Source organism: Leishmania infantum, chromosome 13 (assembly GCF_000002875.2).
Source record: "Leishmania infantum JPCM5 genome chromosome 13".
NCBI lineage: Eukaryota > Euglenozoa > Kinetoplastea > Trypanosomatida > Trypanosomatidae > Leishmania > Leishmania infantum.
Genome location: NC_009397.2, coordinates 515,196 through 533,737, shown reverse-complemented (window position 1 = coordinate 533,737; position 18,542 = coordinate 515,196). Strand labels below are relative to the sequence as shown.

Genomic DNA, 18,542 nt, shown 5'->3' with positions numbered 1-18,542 from the left:
GGGAAGGATGAAAAATTCATTTCAGCTTTTTTGCCACGCAGAGATCGACGCCAAAAGAAAAATGAGAAATTAGTAGTATTAAACGCACCCACTTTGCCGGTTGTTTTTTTTTTTCTCATCATTGGTTTACAATCCACCGAAAGAAAGGAAATTGTGTTTTCAGGCTGTAGTCAAAAGGTACAGGAGAACTGAGAAAAAGGGTGATGCGGAAGGCCAATGCAAGTAGGGACAACGCGGAAAACACCAGAGGGTTTCCTACTCGTGGACTCCGATCACTGGTGCGTACACGCAGCCCTGTCTGCTCTCCAGCGGCAGCATCCGCATGGGGAGGAGTTAGAAAGCGAGTGGTTTAGCATGGCCTTACTCTGTTGTATGGCCTGAAAAGCAGCATTTTTTATCCTGCTCTCCTCAACTTCCTCACTTCTCTCGTCTTTCCTTTTTTACCTTGCCTTGTCTATCTCTCCGACGTATGCCTATAATCCACGCTTTGCTCTCACACATGTGGTTCTGTTTGCTTTTTTTTTGACATTGAGTTTCCTCTACAGCCGTCAAAATGGTGAACTATCCGAAGAAGAAGGTGATGCACTGCGGCGACGCGCGCTGCAACGCGCACAAGTCGTTCAAGGTGGTGCAGTACAAGGCCGGCAAGGCCCGCCTTTTTGCTCGCGGTAAGCGTCGTTACGACCGCAAGCAGTCTGGTTATGGTGGTCAGACCAAGCCCGTCTTCCACAAGAAGGCCAAGACTACCAAGAAGATTGTGCTGAAACTCCAGTGCTCTGGTTGCAAGTCTATCCGCCAGGTTGTCCTCAAGCGCACGAAGCATTTTGAGCTGAACGACAAGAAGAAGACAGGCAACAAGGACCCCACCTGGTAAATTGCACGGCTCTTATTTGTCCTTTGAAGTATATATATATATTCTGTTTTCGACTTCACTGAGAAGCGGAGAAATATCATTAAAAAATTTCAGTGGGCTTGAATGTCGCTGACTGAATGTGATGCACATCTCGAAAGAGATGTGTAGGAGATCGAGTGGCTGACAGTTTTTGTGTTCAACCGCTTCCCCTCCGTTACAAATGTGCGGATAACTCCGTATTTTCCGGAGGTGGCATAATGAAAACGATATGTGGATATAGAGCTGTTTTCCTTGCCTGTGCTCGTTATTTTTGTTTTCTTGTCTCTCTTCTGTCTTCCTCTCAAGATTACTGTGAGGAGGAAAGCTATCATTTGTGATCTTACATACCTAGCCTCTTTTCGCGATTACAAAGGTACTGCAGGCTCACCGCACATAGATTTACTCTCTGAAGGGACTGTGCTCAGTCCATTTTTAGACTAACTACGGAGCACTGACGACAACAAGGATACACAAACATGTCGAGCCTGGCTTACATCAACCCTGGCGGCAAACAGGCCCGCAAGGCGAGCGCTCTGGATATCAACATGATTGCCGCGCGAGGGCTGCAGGAAGTTTTGAAAACTAACCTTGGGCCTCGTGGCACAATGAAGATGCTGGTCTCTGGTGCTGGCATGATTAAAATCACCAAAGATGGTAACACTTTGCTTGGCGAAATGCAAATTCAACATCCGACCGCGGCGCTTATCGCTCGCGCAGCGACTGCGATCGACGACATTACAGGTGACGGGAGTACGAGTGTGGTCCTTACGATTGGCGAGATGATGCGGCAGTCGGAGCGCTACATTCAGGAAGGTATGCACCCGCGCACAATCACGGAGGGCTTTCACATCGCCCGCGACGAGGCTCTCAAGTTTTTGGAAGGGAATATTATTGAAATACCTAACGAGGAACGGCGCGAGTATCTAACCAACGTGGCGCGGACTGCGTTGACAACGAAAGTGAATGCCGGGCTATCGGAGAAGCTCGCAGAGGCTGTTGTGGACGCTGTATACGCTATCGCCGAGCACGGAAAGGAGGTGGATCTGCACATGGTGGAGGTGATGCACATGCGCCACCGTCTCAGCTCGGACACGCGCTTTGTGAATGGTATTGTGCTTGATCATGGTGGTCGTAACAGCGACATGCCCAAGTATCTTGAGAACGCTTATATTCTCACCTGCAATGTGTCGCTTGAGTACGAGCGCAGTGAGCTGACCACAGGCTTCTACTACAAGGATCCTGCGGAGAAGGCACGCATGGTGGAGGCAGAGCGCAAAATGACCGACGATCGCGTGCGTCAGATCATCGAGCTGAAGAGGAGAGTGTGCACGAAGGAAAATGGTCGGACGTTCGTGGTGATTAATCAGAAGGGCATTGATCCTATTTCTCTGGAGATGCTTGCGAAGGAGAACATTCTTGCGCTGCGCCGCGCGAAGCGTCGCAACATGGAGCGCCTGGTGCTGGCGTGCGGCGGGGAGGCAGTCAACGCCACTGATAATCTGACGCCAGACGTTCTCGGCGAGGCCGGCCTCATTCAGGAATACACGTTGGGTGATGACAAGTACACTTTTGTGGAGAACGCCTCCAAGGGTAAAAGCTGTACGCTGCTCGTGAAAGGCCCAAACGACCACACAATTGCACAAATAAAGGACGCCGTACGCGACGGATTGCGTGCTGTGAAGAACGCCTTTGAGGCTTTGGTGGTTGTTGCCGGTGCTGGTGCCTTCGAGGTGGCGCTGCACGACCATCTGATGAAGTTTGCCGACAACGTGAGCGGGAAGCAGAAGATCGGCATCCGCGCCTACGCTGACGCCATGCTCGTCACGCCCAAGACACTGGCTGAGAACTCCGGCCTTGACGTGCAGGAGTGCCTTATCACGCTGCAGGAGGCCAGCAGGACGGCTCGCAAAGGCGGAAAGTGGGCTGGTCTCAGAATCGAGAACGGTGACGTGATTGATCCCATCGCGGCCGGTATTCTCGACAACGTTATTGTGAAGCGGAGTCTTCTTGAGTGCACTGGCGACATCGTTGCGCAGCTGCTCCTCGTCGACGAGATCATGAAGGCTGGGCGCCGCGGCGCCGGAGGTCAGTAGCATGGCGGAGTGAGGTGCGGTTCTACGTATGACACAGAGGCCTATGGCAGTCGACATTGCTGCTGTTCGACGTGCTGCAAGTTTTTTTTTTCGTTTTCTTTTTACTCCCTATCACAGGCTGAGTGTCATGGATGCCCGGGTATGATTGTCGTTGTGTCTAGAAAGTGAGCACATTTGCACGCGTTGTAGGTGGTGGTTGACAAATCAGTTTTGCTGACGTGGCGGTTCGCGCTTTCGTTAGCTGTGAACCGGGAGGATGCGGCTGGGAGCATTGACGAGTATTGTCGGCGCCGCCAGGAACGGCAGCACTCCCCGTGCACGTTGATAATCTCTTCAATTTTGAACTGAAAAAGCCCGTTAACGGCGTAGGGGTCGGCGATTGTGCTGAGGAAAGAAAAAGCAGGAAAACTGTTTGGCCAGGTGAAACAAACAATCCTCCATCGAGATCGCTGGTGCGAGTAGGGAGAGATACAGGGGGTTTGCAAGAGGGACTTTGCGCATATGTCTCTCTTTCGCGTGGAGGACCCTGTGGCGATGTGCGCCAGGGCTGCAAACGCATTTTGTCATGTGCCCCTCACCTCTCAACCCTGCACTGAGCACCTCCATAGGCGAGTGTGTGTGTGTGTGTGTGTGTGTGATATCGCTGCCAAACACACTTCCCAAGTTGTGCCGGCGAAACTGGGGTACCGACGCAAAAGTGCAGCGGCGAAAGACATGCGTTGTGGAAGTGTGTTATATGTGGTGTACGTAGCTTTTCCCGCTTCTTTTATTCGCCGTTTCCCCTACCCCCCGAACGCGTTTTACAACGCGACAGTAGAATTGAGGAGGCGTCAACGTGAAGACGACGAGTTCACAGGCGTCCCATTGCAGCGCTCGAAGAAAAATAAGGGCGGAACATCACACCGACGTGCGGACGCATACTGGCGAAACCGAATCAGGTACCTTAGAGAAGACGACGACACAGCGACTCGTTGTCTTTCCTCAAGACAGAACCCTAGTACGGCCCTCGACACAGGTGCGAAACTTGCTTCTCGCACTGCACCGGCCAGCTGACCCGAGTGTTGATCTCCGATACAGACGCTGGATCTTTTGCCTGACAGATGGCGAAGGGCGACAAGGAGGACGCGCCGGCGGACAAGCGCGTCGTGTGGATTGAGCAGCGCATAACCAATGCTCTGAAACTGAAGCCTGCCGAGTCAAAGAAGCTTCTTGAGAGTGAAGAAAACCGAGCCCAAATGAGTGAGTTCCTGGACACCGCCGATGCGTGTCATCTCTATGTATACCAAGCATCAACCGGTGCGTTTGTGACCCGCATTGAAGCGCCAGAGGAGCTCAAAAAGAAGGGTTTGTTCTTCAGCAAGATCAAGCGGGAGAAGATAGCGGATGAAAACCATATGAAGGAGACAATCACATTTGGCGACTTCTCGCCTGACGTCCTCAACAGCCTCAGCGCCGTGACGCGGAATGTGTACGTGCAGATCCTGAAGGGCGACAAGCGAAACACCGCGGCCGTGCCCGACGTGGCTGTTGGCGAGCTCATGAGCGACACCAACCGGCTGCTCTCAAACTTGCTGGTCATGCAAGGCTTGAGCGAAGGTAAGACGTTTTTGCCCATGCCACCTATTGAGTTTCCTCCCCGCATCGACGACTTTGCCATGGATAAGGAGACGCTGTACCTGCTCGAGGGCACTGTCGTGTCGTGGACAGCGCAAATCAAGGCCGCAATCGCGTCGTCGCCGGAGGAGCTGGAGGAGGCCGCGCCACAGACGGGCCGATACCCGTGCCCGCTGGATGAGATCCACTTCTGGAAGGAGAAGTCTGAGAATCTGGCTGGCTTGGAGGAGCAGCTGTACTCGGTGAAGTCGCTCAAGATTCTTGTGCTGCTGAAGCGTGCAGGTAGCAGCTACTACGCCGCCTTTTCGCAGCGGATGGCCGAGTTGAAGGATGCTGCGTACGAGTCTCGTGACAACTACCAGTACCTGAAGCCCCTCATTCCCGAGTTTGAGCAGATGTCTATGTCAGCTGCCAGCCACGTCCCCTTCCTGGAGCTCTCCAAAAGCGGCGTCTTCAAGCGCCTCTTTCACTTTTTGTACCTGTTGTGGACGCAGTCCGGCTTCTACAACAACCCCGCTAGGCTTGTCTTCCTTATCCGCGAGATGGGCAACGCTCTGATTGAGATGGCAGCCGACCACGTCAACGTCGCCGAGCTCGCGGAGGGCCTGGAGAAGAAGGAGGTGATTGAGCGCCTGAGCAGTACGCTGGCGATTGGCGGTGAGTTCAAGGCGCTGTACTTTCAGTACAAGTCACACGTGTCGTCCGTGGCGCGGCCGTGGAAGTTCCAGAACGCCGCGCTCTTCTCCAGGCTGGATACCTTTCTGGAGCGGTGCCATGACCTCCTTGACGTGATCGAGACGGCGCTCCTCTTCGACAAGATGGAGAACATGAAAATTGGCGGAACCAAAGGCCAGCACCTGACGTCCGAGGCGGAGGAGATTAAGCAAATCTTCGACGTGTCCCTTGCGCGTTTCTTCAGCGTCGACTACGACCTTCTAGACATCACCAACACGCGCTTCGACGCCGACTACGACGATCTCAAGTGTGTGATCCGCGGGTTAGAGGAGCGCCTGAGTTCAATCCTCGTCACCACAATCGACGAATCCAGCGCCATCACCGAGGTGTTCAAGGCTGTGGACACGTTTGACGGCTTCACAGACAGGACGCCGATGCAGCAGGAGTGGATGAAGAAGCAAAGCGGCGTGCTCGAAGGCTTTCATCAGGACCTGATCAAGGTCCAGGAAACTTACTACGCGGGTGAGGCGGCTGGGGTGTACCCCAACTTGCCTCCTCTTGCAAGCACCATTGTGCGGTGCAAGGCGTTGCTAGATCGCATCAACGAGAGCCACTCTCGCGTGGTCGACCTGTCCTCGACGGTACTGCAGGGCGAGCGCGGCGTTGAGGCACTCCAGCTGTACGGGAAGCTGAAGGAGCTGCTGCAGAGCACGATCCACGAGAAGTTCGAGAGGTGGACCACCCAGGTGGGCGCTATACGCTCGGACAAGCTGCGGCTGCCGGTGCTTTCAGTGGATGCCAATAAGCGCCTTTCGGTCAACTTCGACGCCTCGCTTGTGAAGACGCTGCGCGAGGTGTACTATGTGGAGGTACTCAACTCATACGAATCCGCGGGCGTTGGCCAGTTCGAGATTCCGCGCGATGCAGCGGCGATCTTCATGAAGCGTGACGTATACCGTGACCAGGCACTGAAGCTGGAGTACCTGTGCACAACGTACAACAACTTGAGCTCGAGCCTCCGCCCGCACGACGAGCGCCCACTCATCGAGGATGAGTTGCAGAATTTTGAGTCCTTCCTGTCGTGTGGCCTCAAGGACGTGCGGTGGGAGGACGAGGACGCCACAAATGCGTTTATCGAGGAGGCACTGAAGCAAGTCACGGCCATCGACACAGCCGTGTCGACGCTGCATTGCAATGTTCAGCAGATGAAGGACTCTATGAACAAGTACAAGACGGATGACACACTCTTTCCTTTGGATGCCGCGACGGGGGCAAAGACAATGTCGGTGGTGGAGCTGCGCAAGACGCTTGGCGACTACGTTGAGTCGCGCGCAGCGGGGCTGCGGGATAGAAACGACGAGATCAAGTCGCTGATGCAAAACAGCCTGCAGGCGCTGCAGACGTTGAAGGAGGCAAATGGCGGTGCTGTCGTGAGTAGCACGGACGCGGTGTGGCAGGATTACCTTGCGTACGTCAGCTCCGTTGCACGGGAATGCCTAGCTGAGGTGGCGGTGACGTCACTCACAAACATGCGCAACCAGCTGGACCCGGTGTGGCTGGCGGACCACGACGGTATCCCTCTTGTCGATGTGAAGCTCTCTCTGTCGAAGGTAACGGCAGATAACCCGACGTCAAAGTCCCGTTTTGATCCTGCGCTCATGACAAGCGACAGCGAGGAGACATCGGTATGGCAGATTCTCAGTGACACAATCGATGGCATAATCGACTCTTACAGCCTCATCGACCCCATTCACGGCTCGACGTCGTACACGGAAGAGATGCGGCAGGACGAGCACGCCCATGCCCTCGTGGAGGAGATTCAGACACTATTCCAGCAGAACGTGGTGGCGTGCGAAGAGTACCGCCACGCTTACGATGAGTTCAAGTCGCTGTGGGAAACGGATCGCAAGAAGGTGTTCGCGAAGTTCATTGAGACGGACCGTCACCGCAACGGGCATCGGCCGAGCGTCTCGATGGAGGACGCCACAGTGGCCATGGCGCAGGGGCAGAAACCAGCAGAGTACTTTGGTGTAAGCCTGCAAGAATTCGATCGCGCGATTACCGAGTACACGCGCATCCGAAGCCGACTTACCGCGATTGAGGACCGCCACACCGAGGGCTCAGTGCTGATCGACGTCAAGCCGTTGCGCGTGGCGCTGCGCGACCTGAGCCGGCGATGGAAGGAGATGTATTCCGACTATCTACTAGACAAGATCAAGGCTGATCTGAGTCGACTCTACGAGTTCATCAAGGAGGCCGACAAGGGGCTCGAGGTGGAGGTGCTGGACGGCGACGTGGATGCGCTCAAGTCCGTTATGCGGTGGATCCGCGACTGTCGCAAGCGCAACACGGAGGTGATGGGCGATGACGAGACCGGCGAGACAGGTGGAATGTTCCCGCCCATCAAGGCGGCTATTGGCATGCTGAAGACGCATGCCAGCACTTCGCCGGATGCCGAGGCGGAGCTGGCGAAGATTGAGAAGCTCGAGGAGTTGCGGAAGCCTGCGCCTGAGCAGTGGGTCGCGCTGAACAAAAAGGCGCTGAACGCGCGCGCGCAGAACTCCATCGTGCAGGACCGTGAGGCAGAAAAGATCAAGGAGAATGTCGCGGCGTTCGAGCAGGAGCTGAACTACGAGGTAGACGCCTTCCACCAGAACCCGCTGTTTACCTACGCCATTCAACCTAGTGAGGTCTACAACGCTATCGACAGCGTGTACGCACACTTCATGGTTGTCGAGAATAAGGCGAAGGGGCTGCAGAACCTGCAGGACCTCTTTGATCTTGCCGTGTCACATTTCAAGGGCATCCGCGAATGCCGGCAGGAGCTGGCGCTGCTGAAGCAGATTTGGGATCTTAATTTTCACGTTACCTCTCAGTTCCGCGACTGGATGCGGTCGACGTTCAAGGACGCTGATGTGAGCTACTTCGAGGATGAGGCCAAGAAGATTTCAAAGCAACTGCAGCTGCAGCCGATGAAGGTGAAGGGGTGGGGCGTCTTCAAGGGTGTCGACGAGACTGTGCGCAACATGCGCACGTCGCTGCCGCTGTGCGACTCGCTGAGCTCGCCGTCTATGCGGCCGCGCCACTGGGAGGAGCTGGTGCGCATGACGAATCAGCCTGGCACCATCGACCCCGCTGCTGCAGATTTCACGCTTGAGAAACTCTTCGCCCTCGGTCTTCACAAGTACTCAGAAGACGTGGCCAGCATCGTTGAAAAGGCTGAGAAGGAGCTGCGCATCGAGACGAACCTGTCGAAGATCATTGTGGCCTGGGAAAAGCTGCAGTTCACGTATGAGATGGACGCCCACCTGGATTGCTACCTCCTCGGCTCCGTCGACGACGTTGTGGAGCAACTGGAGAATGACAGCAACGCCCTTTCCTCCATGTTGTCTGATCGCTTTGTGGAGTACTTCTACGAGAAGGTGCTGAGCTGGCAGAAGGACCTCGGGCTGGTGGACACGTGCACGACAAAGTGGATGGACATCCAGCGTCAGTGGCAGAACCTGTTCCCCATCTTCGTCCTCTCTGAGGACATCAAAGAGCAGCTGCCGAATGAGGCGAAGCAGTTTAGCGAGGCGGACCGCGTGTTCCGTCTTCTCATGAGCAAGGCGCACCCGTACACGAACCCGGTGGAGACGATTTGCTCCGGCAAGCTGTCGGAGGATATCGGGCGTGGCGAAACGCTAGAGGAGACGCTCAACTACATCCAAGGCATCCTGAACCGCTGCGAGAAGGCTCTGGCTGATTACCTGGAGACGAAGCGGAAGCTGTTCCCGCGCTTCTTCTTTGTCTCGGACACGGACCTCATCGACATTCTTTCCAAGGGCTCCGACCCGCGTGCGGTCATTGTGCACATGAGCAAGATCATCGAATCCGTTGACTCCTTCACCTTTGACAATAACCCGTACCCCCACGCTGGCGCGGAAGAAGTGTGGGAGATGGTGTCAATCCAGGGAGAGAGGGTGACACTGACGGAGAGCTTTGCATGCGACGGCGCGGTTGAAAGCTGGCTGGAGGGGCTTGTGCAGTGTATGAAGCGCAGCATGAAGGTGCACATTAGGGAGGCGAACGCGGGCTATCTCGAGAAGCCGCGAAACGAGTGGATCTATCAGTACCCGTGCCAGGCGGTCATCGTAGCGTCACGTATCTGGTTCACGACCGAGGTGCATCAAGCCTTCACGCAGATCGAGGAGGGCAACGATATGGGCATGAAGGACTTGTTGAAGAGCCAAAAGTCGCAGCTGGACAGTCTCATCAAGGAGGTGCTGCTAGATCGCTCGTCGACGGAGCGCAAGATGCTAGTGCACCTCATTACTATCGACGTGCACAACCGGGACATCGTACAGAGCATGGTGGACGACCGCATCGACTCCGTCGATGCCTTCAGTTGGCAGTCGCAGCTTCGCTACTACTGGGACGAGAACAAGGGCAGCGAAATCCGGATCGCCGACGCCGACTTCACCAACGGGTACGAGTACATCGGCCTGTGCGGCTGTCTTGTCATCACAAAGCTGACGGACCGCTGCTACATCACCCTCACGCAGGCGCTGCGGCTGAAACAGGGCGGCGCCCCAGCTGGGCCGGCTGGTACGGGCAAGACAGAGACCACCAAGGATCTGGCGCGCAACATGGGCATTGCGTGCTACGTGTTCAACTGCTCCGATCAGATGAATTACATTACTCTCGGCCAGATCTTCAAGGGCCTCGCTATGTCCGGCTCGTGGGGCTGTTTCGATGAGTTCAACCGCATCTCTATTGAGGTGCTCTCTGTCGTCGCGACCCAGGTGGGCTCCATCTTGAACGCGCTCAAGGAGAACAAGTCGCGCTTCCGCTTCGTGGGTGAGGAGATCTCGCTCAAGCGCTCCGTGGGCATGTGGATTACCATGAACCCGGGTTACGCCGGTCGTACGGAGTTGCCGGAGAACATCAAGTCGCTCTTCCGTCCGTGCGCCATGTGCGTGCCGGACCTTAAGAACATTTGCGAGATCATGCTGGCCGCGGAGGGTTTCGGCGACGCCAAGGATCTTGCGCTGAAGTTCGTCACACTGTATCGTCTGAACAAGGAGCTGCTGTCACCGCAGGACCACTACGACTGGGGTTTGCGTGCCGTCAAGTCTGTCTTGTACATCGCTGGCGCCCTTAAGCGCGGTGATCCTGATCTTCCGGAGCGCAACGTTTTGATGCGCGCCCTCCGCGACACGAACATGGCGAAGCTCAGCAAGGACGACGTGTACGTGTTCATGGGTCTGATCCGCTCGCTTTTCCCGAACCTCGATGTGCCGAAGAAGAACAAGCCGGAACTGGTCGCTGCATGCAAGGCGATGTGCAAGGAGCAGGGCAACTTTCCGGGCGAGAACGACATCTTCATCCTGAAGTGCGTGCAGTACGAGGAACTGCTGCATGTACGCCACTCGGTGTTTATCCTCGGTGCGGCCGGTGCGGGCAAGACTGAGTGCTGGCGGTGCTTGCAGGGCGCGCTGACGAAGCTACACCAGGACGAGTGGAAGGCCAAAGCGGTCTCGTCGTGCCTCAACCCAAAGGCGATCTCCTCCAATGAGCTGTACGGCTACTTCACCCCGCAGAAGGAGTGGCGCGACGGCATTTTGTCGACGATCTTCCGCGACTATGCCGTGGAGTCGAAGAAAAAGAAGAACATGAAGTGGATCGTGTTGGACGGCATCATCGACGCAGAGTGGATTGAGTCGATGAACACCGTGATGGACGACAACAAGATGCTGACGCTCGTGTCGAATGAACGCATTCCGCTGACGGACTCGATGCGAATGATCTTCGAGGTGTCGCATCTGCGCAACGCCTCGCCGGCGACAGTGTCGCGGGCCGGTGTCATCTTCATCAACGAATCGGATCTGGGCTGGGGCCCGTTCAAGGACAAGTGGATCGCGTCGCGTGAGAAGCGCGAAGGTGTGATCCTCGATAACCTCTTCGACAAGTATGTGCCGTTCATCTTTGAGTTCTGGAAGCGCAGCATGCGGCCGATCGTGTCTGTGATGGACATCAACGTGGTACAAACGCTTTGCTTCCTCCTCGACGGTATCTTCAAGACGATTGAACCGGAGGAGCTAGCGAAGAACTCTAACCCTTTCGAGGTGTACGAAAAGTACTTTGTCTTCGCCGCCATCTGGGCCTTTGGCGGCCCGCTGCCGAGCTCCGACGGCCGCATTGACATGCGGCTCAACTTCTCAAACCAGTGGAAGAAGGAGTTCCCGAGCATGAAAATCTCCGACGCCGGATCGGTGTTCGACTACTACATAGACAAGACCAAGGACGACAGCGGCGCTGTGCTGTTCGACTGGAAGCCATGGACGGAGCTCGTTCAGCCCTACACGATGGACGCGGATATACAGCTGTCGTCTGTGTCCGTGCAAACCGCTGACACGGTGCGCATGTCGTATCTCATGAGCCTTTTTGTCGACAACGCGAAGGGCGTCATGCTGGTGGGTACCGCTGGCACTGGTAAGACAAACCTCATCATGTCGAAGCTGCGTTCGCTGGACAACGAGAAGGTGGTGTTCCGTGTCGTCTCGTTTAACGCCCGCACCTCATCCTCTGGTTTGCAGGGGGTGATGGAGCAGTCGCTGGAGAAGCGCTCTGGCCGCACCTACGGCCCGCCGAATCGCAAGAAGCTCGTGTTCTTCCTTGATGACATGAACATGCCAACGCCAGACAAGTACGGCACGCAGGAGGCCGTGGCGCTGCTGCAGCAGCACGTCGGCTACGGCTTCTGGTACGATCGCGTCAAGATTGTGCAGAAGGAGGTGGTAGACGTGCGGTATGTTGCTGCGATGAACCCCAAATCCGGCACCTTTACCATCCTCGACCGTCTGCTGCGCCACTTCGCCGTTTTCTCGACGAATATGCCGGATCGCGCAGACCTGGTGAGCATCTACGGACAGATTTTGCAGGCGCACACGAAGCCATTCTCCCGGGACATCCGCGACACTCTCACGACGCTGCTCACAAACGCCACGATCGAGCTTCACTCGAATGTGGCGAAGCTGTTCTTCCCGACGGCAATCAAGTTCCACTACCAATGGAACATGCGTGAGATGTTCAACATTTTCCAGGGCCTGTGCAAGTCCAACCCGAAGCTGCACAAGAGCAGCCTGCAGCTGGTCCGTCTTTGGGTGCACGAGTGCAACCGCACGTTCCGCGACCGCATGGCCGATGACGCCGACATGAAGCGCTACGACGCCCTGCTTCAGGAAGTCATTATGCGAGCCGGGTTCACCGACGTGAAGGCGAAGGATGTGATGGAGGAGCCGCTGCTGTGGGCGCCGTTCCATACGACGCCAGACGGGCAGGAGAACGTGTACGATGAAACAAACTACGACGAGGCCGGCGCCTACCTGCGCAAGAAGCTGGCGGACTACAACGAGAACTACGCCTCCATGAACCTTGTGTTGTTCAACCAAGCCATCGAGCATGTCTGCCGCATTGCCCGTATCACTTCGAACCCGCGCGGAAATGCATTCTTGGTCGGCGTTGGCGGCTCTGGTAAGCAGTCCTTGGCGCGACTTGCGTCGTACATCAACGGACACGACATCTTCCAGATTCTCGTGACGAGCACGTACGACATCAATGACTTCCGCAACGACATGCAGGAGCTGTACCGAAAATGCGGTGTACGCGGGTACCCGTTCGCGTTCATCATCACAGATACACAGATTGTGTCGGTGGACATGCTGGTGTACCTGAACGACATGCTGAGCAGTGGTAACGTGCCGGAGCTGTTCAACCAGGATGAGCGCGATGGTATCATCGCCTCCGTCGTAAACGAGGTGAAGGCTTCCGGCGTCGCCGACTACTCGAATCCGGATGTGTGCTGGGAACACTTCATCCACAAGGTTCGCTCGAACCTGCACATTATTCTCTGCTTCTCGCCCGTGAGCAAGAACTTTGCTGCGTGGTGCCGACAGTTCCCGGCGCTGGCCAACACCACCGTGATTGACTGGTTCCTGAGCTGGCCGGAGCAGGCGCTTCGGTCGGTGGCGCAGCGCTTCCTTTCCGAGATTGATCTGGGAGGCGAGGAGATGACGCAGAACATTGCGGACTTCATGGCGTACTGCCAGATAAAGGTGACGGAGACGTGCGAGGAGTACTACGCGCAGGAAAAGCGGCACGCCTACACGACACCCAAGTCGTTCCTCGAACTGATCGCCTTCTACAAGGACTTGCTAGCCCGGAAGCGGAAGGAGAATAGTGATCAAACGGATCGCCTCGTGAGCGGTATCGATAAGATCAAGGAGGCAGGGGCGCAAGTGCAGGGGCTGCAGGAGGTGCTTCAGCGGGAGAGCGTGGAGGTGGAGGAGGCGCGACAGAAGACGGCAGCACTTCTCGAGACGGTGGGTCGTGAGAAGTCCGTCGTGGAGGAGCAGAGCGCGATTGCGGCGAAGGAGGAGTCGAAGACGAACAAGATCGTAGAGGAGGTGACGTCGTTCGAGAAGCAGTGCCAGGAGGATTTGGCCAAGGCGCAACCGCTCGTCCAGGAGGCGCTGGCGGCCCTCGATACTCTTGACAAGGCCTCGATTGCGGAGCTCAAGAATCTCGGCAAGCCCCCGGAAGATGTGCAGATGGTGGCCATCTGCGTGCTGGTGCTCACGTCGAACCCGCGCTCGATTCCGTCGATGAAGCAGCGGTCGTGGAATGAGTGCAAGAAGATGATGAACCAGGTGGATCGCTTCTTGACGGAGCTGCGCAACTTCGACGTGAACAACATTCCCCAGGTGTGCATCGACCAGATTCAGGTGTACATCAACAACCCCTCCTTCGACCCGGACATCATCAGGAACAAGTCCTTCGCGGCGGCCGGCCTATGCAAGTGGGCCATCGGCATGAACCGCTACCACACCGTCCGCTGCGAGGTGCGTCCGAAGGAGGAGCGACTCGCGGAGGCGCAGCAGCGTCTTGTCTCGAGCCGCGCAGCGCTGAAGAAAATTCAAGACAAGGTGGCGGACCTGCAGGCCAAGCTTGGCGCTCTGGTCAGCCAGTACGATGAGGCCGTGGCCGAGGCCGACGCGATCGAGGCCAAGGCGAAGAAAACGCAGATGAAGATGAACCTGGCGCAGCGCCTTGTGAGCGGATTGGCGGACGAGAGTGTGCGCTGGGGTGCCACCATCGAAAAGCTAAAGGAGGCCGCAAAGCTGCTGGTCGGCGACGTGCTGCTGAGCGCGTCTTTCGTGTCTTATATTGGGCCCTTCTCGAAGGCGTTCCGCGAGCAGATAGTGGAGCAGGACTGGCTGCCGGAAATCAAGAAGCTGGGCATTCCAATGACGGAGGGTCTTGACGTGACGATGGACGTGCTCACTTCGGAGGCGGCGGTGGCGTCGTGGAACAACGAGGGACTCCCCTCTGATCGTGTCTCAACCGAGAACGGTGCCATTCTCAACAACTGCATGCGCTGGCCGCTCATGATCGACCCGCAGCTGCAAGGCATCAAGTGGATTCGCACCCGTGAGGAGAAGAACGGCCTGCGTGTTGTGCAGACCACACAGAAGGGCTGGCAGCGCACTCTGCAGACGTGCATCGAGGAGGGCCTTCCGTGCCTTATCGAGGGTCTCAGCGAGTTTGTGGAGCCCGTTCTCGACGGCGTTCTGAGTCGACAGACGTTTCGCAAGGGCGGCCGCGAGTTCATCAAGCTCGGCGCTACCGAAGTGGAGTACAACCCGAAGTTCCGGTTGATTCTGCAGACAAAGCTCGGCAACCCTCACTACGGCCCTGAAGTGAACGCGCAGACGACCCTGATCAACTTCATGGTGACAGAGACGGGTCTGGAGGATCAGCTGCTGGCGGTCGTGGTGAGCCAAGAGCGACCAGACTTGGAGAATAAACGCGGCATGCTGATTCGACAGATGAACACCATGACAATTGAGCTGCAGCAGTGCGAGAACGGACTGCTCTACGAGCTGACAAACGCAACCGGCGACATCCTGGAGAACGTCACCCTGGTCGAAAACTTGGAGGCGACCAAGAAGAAGGCGAAGGACATCAACGCCTCCTTCGCGCAGGCCGTCGTCACACAGAAGGATATCGCGCAGAACCGTCTGCGGTACACCGACGTAGCGGTGCGCGGCTCTCTCCTGTTCTTCCAGATTGACCAACTGTGGAAGATCGACCACATGTACCAGTACTCGCTGGAGGCGTTCATGGTGGTGTTCAACAAGGCTCTCGCCTGCGCACCGCAGCCGGAGAACAAGAAGGATGTAAAAAAGCGCGTGGCGAACGTCACCCAGTCGATCACGGAGAATGTCTTTGCCTACGTGTCGCGCGGCCTGTTTGAGCGCCACAAGCTGATCTTCTCGAGCCTCCTCACCTTCACCATTCTGAGCCGTCGCAACGAGATCAATCTGAAACAGCTGGACTTCCTCCTCCGCGGTAAGAAGAAGACGGGCGTGGTGCGGCCAGAGACGGTAACGGCGTGGTGCACGCAACCGAACTGGGATGCGGTGCAGGCGCTGGCGGAAGTGGAGGGTGCAACGCCCTCGTTCAGCCTGCTGCCGAGCGACATGGCAGAGAACAATCGATGGTTTCAGTACTGCGAGCTTGAGAAGCCGGAGGTGGAGAAGATGCCAGGAGAGTGGAAGAACCTCTCTAACTTCGAGCGCCTGCTGGTGCTGCGTTGCCTGCGTCCAGACCGTCTCACAGCAGCGCTGGAGATGTTTGTGGGCACCACTATCGGCCGCTTTTTTGTGTCCGATCAGGCAGTGGACATCTCTGTCTCGTACCAGAACTCGAGCACAACGACGCCGCTCTTCTTCATCTTATCCCCTGGTGTCGACCCGGTCAAGGCAGTCGAGGAGCTGGGCCGCAAACTGGGTTACACCTACGACAGGGAGAATTTCTACAACGTATCACTGGGGCAAGGTCAAGAGGTGGTGGCGGACCGCGCGCTGGACAAGTGCTTTGCCGAGGGCGGGTGGGCGCTACTATCGAATATCCATCTGGTGGAAAAGTGGCTGCGCACGCTGGAGCGGCGCCTCGACACGTACGCGGAGACGTACACGCGCGTCGCGCAGCTTCGCAAGGAGATTGCGGAGCGGAAGGCCGGCGAACGCAGCGCCGCTGCAGGAGGCGTCGGCGACGGCGATAAGGAGCAGCACGACGATGAGGCGGCAGAGGACAAGTCGGCGCCCTCGCATTGCGAGAGCGGGGAGGGGGAGACGGACGAGGACATCGGCGACGGCGAGGACGGTGCTGAGACGGGCAGTGGCAACGCGGCGGGGGATAAGAAGAACGACATGATTGTGGTGACGGATGACGAGATCGAGTTCGATGGCGTTAAGGGGCACCCGGATTTCCGCGTGTTCCTGAGCGCGGAGCCATCAAATGTGATCCCTATTGGTATCCTGCAGCGCTCGGTGAAGCTGACGTCGGAGCCGCCGACTGGTATTCGGCAGAATATTGTGCGTGCCATGAGCAACTTCAGCGACGAGCCGTGGGAGAAGAGCGCGAAGCCGACCGAGTACCGCTGCATCATGTTCTCCATGTGTTTCTTCCACGCCGTCGTCGTGGAGCGCAAGAAGTTCGGCCCGCTGGGCTGGAACCGCGCGTACCCGTTCAACGCCGGCGACCTCACGACGTGCATGGAGGTTGCGGCCAACTACATTGAGGACCGCCCCAAGGTGCCGTGGGAGGATCTGCGCTACGTCTTTGGCGAGATCATGTACGGTGGCCACATCACAGACGACTGGGATCGCGTCCTGTGCATGGCGTACCTGCAGAGCTACCTCATCCCAGACTGCTGCGACGGCCTGCAGCTGGCACCAGGCGTTGCAGTGCCGGCGCCGGCAAGTTACCAGGAGTACATGCAGTGGCTGACGGCTAGCGACGATTTCCCGGCTGAGTCGCCGCTGCTGTATGGCCTGCACCCCAACGCGGAGATAAACTACCGCACGATGCAGGCCGACGTCCTCTTCAAGACCATCAACGAGCTGCAGCCCAAGAAGCACAGCGGCGGCGACATGCTGAGCCCGCAGGATATTGTGCAGCAGAAGATCGACGAGATTCGCGAGCGCTTGCCGGAACCGCACAACCTGCAGGACTTGTCAGAGCGCCTCGAGGACGACCGCTCGCCTCAGCAGCACGTTTTCTACCAGGAGAGCGAGCGCATGAATATCCTTATTGAGACCCTGCGTGCGTCGCTGGAGGAGCTGAACCTTGGCCTGAAGGGTGCGCTGTCGATGAGCACCGCGATGCAGGAGCTGTTTGATCAGATTTACCTGGACAAGATGCCGGAGCGATGGGCGCGCGTCTCCTTCATGTCGCAGCGCATGCTCGGCTCGTGGGTGGAGAACTTCATGGCGCGCAATGAGCAGCTAGTGAGCTGGAACGCCGACCTGCAGACGCCAAAGGTTACAAATATTTCGCTCTTCTTCAACCCCATGTCATTCTTGACCGCCATCATGCAGACCACCTCCATTATCAACAGCTTTGATCTCGATCAGATGGCACTGGTTGTGGATGTGCTGAAGAAGTCTGCCGACCAGATCGAGTCCAACGCGCGCGACGGTTGCTACGTGACCGGGCTTGCAATGGAGGGGGCTCGGTGGGATGGCACGGCTGGCTGCATCGAGGAAAGCCGTCTAAAGGACCTGTATCCCAAGATGCCTATCATGCAAGTCCGCTCCCTGCCACTGAGCAAGATTGATCGGCGTGACCAGTACGAATGCCCCGTGTACAAGACACAGGCTCGTGGCCCCGGCTTTGTTGTCGGTTTCTATCTCAAGAGCAAGCAGCCGTCGCGTAAGTGGGTGATTGCGGGGGTGGGCCTGTTGCTAGACGTGGTGGAGTAGCCAGACTCGGGCACACGCGGCGTGCCGGACACGCGCATGAGGAAACATAGACAATGCAGCGCCGAAGCTCGCTGCAACGAGAAGCGTCAGTATGTTTTTTTTTCTTTCGTGACGCAGCAACCCAGCGGGCCCCGTGCACCTCTCATTGACAGGATGGGGGGGCGATAGGACGGTCGGCGTTTGTGGATGTACCGAGAGTATCCATGTTTAGTAGTGCTCTTTTTTCGGATTTGTGTGTGTGTTTTCCTCTCTTTCCGTACGTGTGTGTTTCTTGGTGTGTCTGCCTCTGTCACATTTCCCTTTTCGGTTTGTTTGCCGGTGATGTAAGCTGTGCAGCATGCGACACATAATCACGCCCACTACGCAGTGTGTATGTCTATTCTTCGTGATCCCTGTGAATCTCACAACACCAAAAACACCACTTCCACAAGAAGAAGCACCGTGCTGATCAGCCGAGCT

General features: G+C 56.8%; 3 protein-coding genes across 3 annotated transcripts; all 3 read left to right on the top strand.

Moving 5' to 3' along the window:
• Positions 1–553: 553 nt before the first annotated feature.
• LINJ_13_1410 (putative 60S ribosomal protein L44) lies at positions 554–874 on the top strand (the record flags this gene model as incomplete). Its single annotated transcript, XM_003392307.1, has 1 exon — positions 554–874. One exon carries the CDS (start codon positions 554–556, stop codon positions 872–874), a length of 321 nt encoding a protein of 106 aa, XP_003392355.1.
• A 494-nt stretch (positions 875–1,368) lies between these two features.
• Positions 1,369–2,985, top strand: LINJ_13_1400 (putative chaperonin TCP20; the record flags this gene model as incomplete). The annotated part of the gene is made up of 1 exon (XM_003392306.1): positions 1,369–2,985. One exon carries the CDS (start codon positions 1,369–1,371, stop codon positions 2,983–2,985), a length of 1,617 nt encoding a protein of 538 aa, XP_003392354.1.
• Positions 2,986–4,085: 1,100 nt separating this feature from the next.
• LINJ_13_1390 (putative dynein heavy chain) lies at positions 4,086–18,083 on the top strand (the record flags this gene model as incomplete). Its single annotated transcript, XM_003392305.1, has 1 exon — positions 4,086–18,083. The coding sequence occupies one exon, from the start codon at positions 4,086–4,088 to the stop codon at positions 18,081–18,083; it is 13,998 nt and encodes a 4,665-aa protein (XP_003392353.1).
• Between the last annotated feature and the right edge of the window lie 459 nt (positions 18,084–18,542).